The sequence below is a fragment of the Oryzias melastigma genome, linkage group LG18 (assembly GCF_002922805.2).
Source record: "Oryzias melastigma strain HK-1 linkage group LG18, ASM292280v2, whole genome shotgun sequence".
Lineage (NCBI taxonomy): Eukaryota > Metazoa > Chordata > Actinopteri > Beloniformes > Adrianichthyidae > Oryzias > Oryzias melastigma.
The window spans coordinates 19662167-19670775 of record NC_050529.1 but is presented as its reverse complement, the minus strand read 5'-3'; the positions used below and the strand labels follow the sequence as shown (position 1 = coordinate 19670775).

The following is an 8609-nucleotide window of genomic DNA, read 5'->3' as shown; positions in this document are numbered from 1 at the left end:
TTTGTCTACAGGTTTTCCCGGACCCAGAGGAGACCCAGGAGTCCCAGGTGTTCCTGGGCTGCGCATTGATGGACCCAGGGGGAGGAACGGTGTTCCGGGACTTCCTGGAGCCAAAGGCCAGCCTGGAGAAATTCTTGGAGCCATTCCTGGAACTCCAGGGCGAGACGGTGGACCTGGAATACGTGGGGACAAAGGCCAGCCCGGCACTCCAGGAGTTCCTGGAGGTCCTGGTATGTCTGCTTTTTGTCTGAAGATGAAAAAGTTAATGAAGCCATGAAGAAGTTCAACAAGAGTAAAAAAGTATTTAAACAGTTTTGCGTCAGCAGCCATTATTGTAACTTCTGTCTGTGTTTGTAGCACTAAGTATCACTTCTCCGATTTGAGACAGGAATGAGCAAAAAGACAGACAAAGTCTGGATGCATACGAATATCATATTTACATAATGTTGCACTATCAGCGTGTATCTAAGCATAAGAACTATCACAAACACAAGTGTCATTGTCAGGTTTGGATGGGAAGATTGGTATTCCTGGATTGAGTGGAGAACGTGGAACTGATGGTCTGCCGGGTCTTCCTGGTCCACCTGGACTTCCGGGTGAGGGTCGCGGCTCCACTCCTGGACCACCTGGACCTCCTGGCAACAAAGGACAGAGTGGATCACCAGGTGAGCTCTCTGATCTCTGATCCTCCCTTTAAGTCCTCAAGATTTGAGTGAGATGCTCTCCTCCCCATCTTCTGTCTCTTCTTTCCTTGTGTCTCACCTGTTCAGAGAGAAGTCCACAAATTCTAATAGGAAATGCACAAAAAATGATGGAGACATTTGTTTCAATATTCAGGGGTTGAACCAGATAAAGGGGAGGGGTATTTGTTAGTATCACTGACTGCACAAGATAATTGGACTGAGAGAGTGTGACGTCATCTATAGAAAATTGTTTATGAATACCAAATGAATAATAATAAAATACGGATTGCGCCACGTTGGAACCAGATGAAGCCAGTAAGCAGCAGTTGATCCGAGTCGGTCCGAGTCACCGTTTCTATGGCAACCACTTTCACCAATCAGAAGGGAGCTTGTTTTAAGTCCACACCCCTACTTGAAAGCGGGCTCTGGAGAACCTGTTAATCAGACGTTTTGAATGTTTGACATACTTTTGTTGAGACATCTGATTGGTCAGTTGATAACTTGAAAAAACTAAATCACAGAAAAATATAATCAAAAAATTAAGATTTTTAAGAACATGTTAATAATAAACATAGCTAAGCAAGACTGGTTACTTAGACAGATAGAATGACTGAAACTGTGTCCACACTGAATGTGGTTTGCGCAGCGGAGACATCCACTTTCAACGTGAAGTTTATGTACAGGTCCTGCGGCGTGATTTGGGCATCGGGCGTCCAGAGTTAAAAAATCTGAACTTTGGTGAAGAGGAATTATTGGGTCAACCAATCAGGGACTCAGTTAGGGGAACTTAGGCGTGCTCAATGATGTGACCAGTGGCAAAATTTCTATTTTTATTCTTATTTTTTCACTAATGCGGAACAGCAAGCCGACAAAATGGGTCATAGAGAGTCAGAAAGCTCATGGTTCTGGAAGAGTCTCTATGAATGATCTCATGAACCCAGACATCATCAGGACGTGTTTTCTGATGCTTTTGTAGATCTCTTCAAAATAAATAAACCTGATCTCTCAATGTAATTTGTGTCTTCCATGCATTCTAAATGAGATATATACAGACTAAAACATCTGGCGGTAGCTCCTCCCACTGGAGGAGTCCAAATAGAGCAGGAGGTCTATGGGATTTTGGCTTCTTGGAGCCTTTCCTGTTTGGAATGTGAGGCGGAGGGGTAACTCAGTCCAGATCTCAAATACTGTCAATGGTTGTCATTATTTTTTATTCCATCCCTAAAGTTTATGAGACTGTCCCGCAGAGGGAGTGGCCTACATTCTGGCTGACCTGAGACAATACTGTGAGGATAAAAAAAATGCAGAATCTGAACTTGCTGAACAAGACAAGAAAGGAACCAAAGCACCTCTTCTCTTCACTCCATTCATCACCCCCCCTCCCTCCAGTCCTCCACTGCATGTGATGTTCTTGTGTTTTAGAACTGCACCAACCAAAGGATTGTCTTCTTCTCTTTTGTCTCTTTCTGTCCTCTTCTTTCATCTTCTTCTTCTTTTCTACACTCTTCACCACCATCATCTCCATGCATCCTCTCATCCCTCCATCCTTTTCTTCTTGGCGTGGGGTGATTTTGCTGTAGGCTGCCCAGGTGAGATACTCCCTCCCCCCGTTCATGCGCCTCCTGTTTCTGAGTAATCCAGCCCTCGCAGCTAACGTTCCTGCGCTCTTTGTTGGGGTGTGACAAAGCGGTGATCATTTGTGTTTGATCCTGCTGTAAACATCATAAGCAGCTCAGGTCTGACAAACCTGCATGATTAGTTTCTGGTGCTCAGAGATGTTCATGAGCTTTAGAAAAACATCATTTCTACTGAAATCCCAACGCTTGATACAACTAACCTGCTTAATCTAGAGACATCATTTTCATTGTTTTTGTAGTTTGTGCTTCTTCTGCTTTTGATAAGAGCTAGCGGTGTTTGTCACAGTTCTGAACGCCTGCTGCACAAAGTTATGCTGCTCCACAATGTTCATAAATAAGTCAAATTAATAAGATTTTTTTTAAAATCAGTGATAAGATCAAAACATTTTAAATAGCAAACAGTTCAGAATGCCTTTAATTTGTCCCTGTTATTTTCACATTAAAGACTTTTGTTTTCCCCACCAAATTCCACTTGAACACTAAAAAACTGCAAAAAAATGTGTTGCCTCAATTTAAATTTTAAAAGTTTAAATTTGCAGCTGTTGATAATGTTGATATTTTGGAAAATTCAAGATGGCAGCCTCTTCTTGAGGACAAAGGTTAGCAACACTTCAGTTGTGATTGTAGACTTAACCTGCGGCGTGTGTGTAGTTTCACAATAATTGCTTGAACAAAAGTTTTCTTTTCACACATTGTGGGAAAATTGGCAAAAAATTTACCACAAAATGGCCGCCAAGTCGAAGGTCCTGTGGCCATCCAATGATGATTTGGAAACCTCCAATGGAAGTCTCCAACACGTTATTTTTGGTTTCATTTGTGGATTTTGACCTTTTTTAAAGCCCCATAAGAAAAAACTGAACCCCATCCAGTTTATAGATGGTTTCACCCACTGTGATGTTAGCATTTTTTTGCGCAGTGGGTGGGGGGGGGTCATTTAATATGCCAGAATTCATTTTCACCGGTGCATTTTCAGTAGGCACATGCAAATTTTGGTTTGTTTTCGAGCATAACTGAAATATTTGCCGAAAGATGCAGTAAGAACTAGGAAAGTTGCACTGCCTACAATATCGTTAGTGTGAATGCTTATCACTGAAAGTAGTTGCTGAAGCTGCTGAAGCTTTTAGCTGAAAATGGTGAAAATGTTAAATTTGCTAAAAGACTGCAAATTTGGTTAAATAACTACGAAAGAGCACTGAAGTGGACCTAAATTTCTGAAAAAATGTTGTGAAATTGCTTAAAAATCCCTAATATATATGCAATTTTTGCAAAAATATTTATAATGTTGCTTAAATATGATCTACATTCCCAATTAGCCCAAAAAATCTTTTATGTTCCAAATTTGCCAAAAAAGCTGGATTGTTGCTTAAATACTAGCTCTACTCTAAAATGGCTTAAAATCTTCAGTAAACTAAATTAGTCAAAATGTTAGCATGTTGCTAAAATAGAAGCTAAGCTCTAAAATAGCCTTAAAAGCCCTAGTAGATAACAAATTATCCAAAAACATTAGCATGTTGCTAAAATATTATCTTAACTCCAATTTTTTTTTAAATTAATATAAAAGACAAAAACATAGCCCATGAATATATTTAAAAGTTTGTCGCTAATCTACTTAAAATTTTTAAATTTCAAGACTTTCTCGTTCATTTTTTATGGGAAAGAATTGCAAAAACAATCTAGTCTTTGCAGTCCAGGACTACTACAGCACATAAAATAGGAATTGCATTATCTAACATTCAAATAACTGATTGTAATAATGCTACATAAAATTAGCATTTCGGAGCTACAAACATGAAACCTGGCCTCACAACGCTGTTACGTCGTAAAGATCTTCTTTTACAAAACTATCTTCACTCTGTAATAATCCACTCTTGTAATTGTCTATTATTCATGAATCCAAAATGTTCTAACATTTAATCTCTTGTTTTGATTTAAAACATTGTGGAGCTTCATCAAAAGCGCTCTGTTTCAGAAATGCTCTCATTAGTTTAGCAGGGATAAAGGCAGCTTAAGCTTTCTTTGTCCCTGATTTTAGTCTGGAATTGCGACCAAAATTGGTTCAAGATTCCAGATTTGTTGATTTTATCCTTTAGCGCCTGCATCCAAATCTGAAACATCATTGGATGACCTTTCCATTAATGAAGCGCAATTCCAGCTCTGACGAAGCATAAATGTTGTTTGTGATCACAGTGTTCTTGTTGGGTTGATCGCGTTTGTTTGAGGTAAGTTCATTGATTATTTTAAAACAAAAGGGAGCTTCTAACCTGTAAATCTAAATATGAGACTCCAAATTTAGATCTTAAAATCGCCTCAGAGTGGAGCGTCTCATGTCATCTTTTCTCCTCTCCGACCTGCTTAGGTTTTCCTGGGGAGAAAGGAGACACAGGCGATCCGGGTTTCCCAGGACCTGCAGGAATGAAAGGAACCCCTGGGTTTCCTGGTACTCCTGGAACACCAGGGCCAAGGGGACCACCTGGACCTCCAGGACCTGGAACTGTAGACGGATTTCCTGGAATTCCTGGAGTTAAAGGTCAGTGCGTCTGCGGTCAGATTACTGTTCTCTCTGGTGAGATCAATCCCACGATGTCATTATCTCCGCAGGGGAAAGAGGTTTTGTTGGACTCCCCGGGTTTCCTGGGCAGTCTGGACGACCCGGAACACCAGGATTTCCAGGAGGGAAAGGTCTGCCTGGGGAGCCTGGAAGAAATGGATCTCCTGGCAGGCTTGGACCTCAAGGCGGCAGAGGTGGAGTTGGAATGTGGAATGTTTTGGTTGAATATAAAAAATATGATCAAACATATTTAAATTGCTTATTTTCTAGATGTTTTAGTGAACCTTAAATATATGAAATCTTCCACAAAACATAAAAAATATATTACTGATGTAACTTAAATCTTCGATCAATGAATCTCAGAAAAAAGTTGGGTGTAAATCAAATGAATCTAATCCAACATTTCTAATTGTAATGTATTGTTTTCTAGTCCATCTTATTTAGAGGATTTTATTTAAAAAGGAAAAATCTTCTGAAGCAAAGAAAGAAGTGAGCTATTGACCCTGAGCTATATACCTATTGAGAATTTTCATGATTCATGCTTTGAGCAAGTCTGTCTTGTAGGCAAAGCAAAAGTCCAAGACGTGGTTAACGGTATTTTAGCAGTATTGTTTTCAGGGTTTTATAATAATCTTCCAATATGCAGAAATAACCATCAAACATCTTTTTGTAACTGTTGTGTTTTGAAGCGTTCTCCAGTGGTCCAAAACCATGGTTCGTGGGTGAATTGATGATTGTAAATAGTCCTTTTGGTGTGTTTCTAAATGAGTGTTCAGGGTGTACCCCACCGGAACCCACCACCAACCCCTTGACCCTAAACAGGACTTTGAAGGTTCCAAAAATGTGTGAATGTATGGATGGATGTTGTGTTTTAGATATATTTGCAGCAAGCGCTACAACCTATACGTCTAGCAAAGTGGTAACAGTGAGTGGCCGCATAGTGCAATGACAGGTGGAAGCCAACGCTGACTCATGCCTTGTTCATCGCTCATTCATGACTCAGCAAATCTCTAGATTAACTTTTACAACACATTTACATGACAGTAGTCCAACATCACGATGCTACTCCTCTATGGGACTTCTTCACTCACAGAGTTAAATCACAACATCTGATTTACCATACTGAACCAACCAGCAACCCAGACTAACACAAACCCTAACAACCAAGTGGATAGCGTAATTTGAGTACATTTGTTTGAAAACGTGGCTGTTGCTATGAACAGTAGAAGAAAACCCAAATAGAGAGAGATCAGGAGTCAGAAAAGTGGATCCAAAGTTACCACAGGCAGGGGACAAAATAAGTACTGGAACTCACAACCGAGCAGAATATGATCTAGACTGTTAACATCCATCATTTTTGTATTTTGTGTTTGGTTTTATGCTTTTCCTACATTTTCTTTAAAGATGACTTGAGTTGGGCTCTTTTTCACTAATACATTGACTGATTCCACATGTGATTTCTCTGCTGAAGGTGACAAAGGGTATCCGGGTCTTCCGGGCCCCCCCAGTATTTACACAATACCAGCGGAGAAGGGAGACCGGGGAGATCCTGGAGCCAGAGGCTTTGATGGTTTCCCTGGACCCAGAGGTGATCTTGTTGTTTTCCTTACATTTTTTTATGAAATCACGGTTGACAGTGAAAACTAAAATAATGCCCAAATCATAGAAGATTGATTTTAATTTTCATGTCTTCCTTGACTCACAATTTTATTTTCAGTTTTTCTTCTCTTAGCATCTACAACTACATTTGTTGTTGAATAACCAAAAACTCCTGAGTGAATGATTCAATATTAAGATTTCTGGAAAGCCTTGAGGTCCCCAGGACCAATACATTCTGACTTCCAAGTTTGGTTCAGGCCCCTTCCGCGCCACTTTTTAACGTTTTAGATGTCCTCAGCGCGTAATTTTTTGCTGTGGCAGCTGATCCCCCTTTAAATTAGGGGTCCCCAATCTGTGGGCGGTAAACCAGTACCAGGCTGAGGGCTGCTTGGTCCGATGCCACAGATGCTAATCAGGGGTCCCTAACCCTCAGGATGCGGATCAGTATTGGGATGTGTACTGGTACTAGGACGCAGACCTGACTGGCACCCTAACCTGGCACCCTAATTCTGACCCTGGTACCTGCTCCGAGGGTCGGGGACCCGTGATTTAATGGGAACAGCTAGCACGTCAAAAAACAATAAGTTGGTGATACCCAAAACGTCAAAAAGTAACGCGGAAGAGGCCCAAACCTAAGTTCATATATGACGAGTTGGGAGTGAGAATGTGTAGCCAGGACACAGTCTCATGATAATTGAACATGGATGGAAAGGATGAAAAATCAATTTTAAAAAGTCAGCCGGCATAATTTAACAACAATATTAACAGACATCAAGTTTGTAAGATGTTTTATATAAAGGTGAGGTCCCCAAAAGTAAAGAGTCATGGTAGCAATATATCTACTCCTCATCAGATGTAGATCTCTCATTTCTCTAATTTTGTCTGGTTCTTAGGTGACAAGGGTCTGCCCGGACTGCCAGGTCGGCAGGGTCGTCCTGGCCTTCCTGGTCTACCTGAACAAAGTAAAGGTCAACCCGGGCAGCCGGGCCTTCCTGGACTGCCTGGACCTCCAGGCTTCCAAGGACCAAAGGGGGAAGGAGGCATCAATGGGTTCCCTGGCATGCAAGGACCAAGAGTAAGAAACTGGACAAACACACTTCATAGAAACACAAACGGCAAGATTTGAGATCAAAGCTTTTTTACAGGGAGACGATGGAATACCTGGTGCACCTGGAAGTCCTGGAGAACAAGGTCGACCGGGTGGAAAAGGTGGGCCTTCTTGACAGAGATTATTTGCCAAATGTGCTTCATCAAGATTCATCTGATGGTTTGTTTTCTTTCTCAGGTCAACCTGGGGAAACTTTTGGCTTTCCCGGCTCACCTGGACAGAAGGGTCAACCAGGAGATCCAGGCAGCCCAGGTAGGATCTAGACTTTGGTATTTCCAAAGCGTGTTCATCAAGCAAATTTAGATTGTTTCAATGTTGTCTTTATGATTGCTTCAACTCTAAAAGAAGTAAAGACCTCTCAACGCTTGTTTTTCCTCAGGTGGTCGAGGCTTCGATGGAGCGCCCGGTGATAATGGCTTACCTGGAATCCCTGGTTTCCCTGGGATAAAAGGTGGTCCCGGTGAACCAGGACGACCTGGATCACCTGGTAAGTGACAACTTCAGGAAAGCAGTCACTGTAGTTGCTGAAGACACAATCTGAGGTCACACTTCCTGAGAGCTGCAGGCAAATGTTGAAGTTTACAACCTCTTCTTTGCAGGATCTGTTGGTTTTCCGGGCCCTAAAGGGCTGTCATCATTCCCTGGAAGAACTGGAGCAGATGGGCTCCCAGGACAGCCTGGATTTCCAGGAGGGCCTGGAGCCAAAGGTGAGAAACAAACTGAAGAGTTCACAGCAGTGGTACCGCCAGAGATCAACTACAGTCACATGGACTGTTTGTTTTTCAGGTTTGCCTGGACCTCCTGGCCTGGATGGACTTAATGGCCTCGCTGGATCCAAAGGCCTTCCTGGAACACCAGGTAGTGAGGTGTTGCATGGAAGTGAGATTGTTTTCAATCAGGCTTGTTCAACAGATGAGTTCACAGACAGTCTTACATAAATAAACAGTTACTTTCCCTGTGGGAGGAGCTTACTTCTAAACTACTCATGAAATTAAGATGAGAAATTACTTTTTATCTTCAAAGTACCTGATGAA

The 8609-nt window shown here is 41.7% G+C and overlaps 1 protein-coding gene across 1 annotated transcript in view; it reads left to right on the top strand.

Annotated features, from left to right (window-relative positions):
* Positions 1–8609, top strand: part of col4a6 (collagen, type IV, alpha 6) — a gene marked incomplete in the record, with an annotated part of 106998 nt that overhangs the window by 90529 nt on the left and 7860 nt on the right. The window contains 12 exon segments of the mRNA XM_024287809.2: positions 12–230; positions 507–665; positions 2264–2272; positions 4677–4847; positions 4919–5062; positions 6340–6456; positions 7361–7542; positions 7613–7676; positions 7753–7827; positions 7955–8062; positions 8175–8282; positions 8362–8433. Of these exon segments, the coding sequence (XP_024143577.1) occupies positions 12–230; positions 507–665; positions 2264–2272; positions 4677–4847; positions 4919–5062; positions 6340–6456; positions 7361–7542; positions 7613–7676; positions 7753–7827; positions 7955–8062; positions 8175–8282; positions 8362–8433 (1428 nt within the window).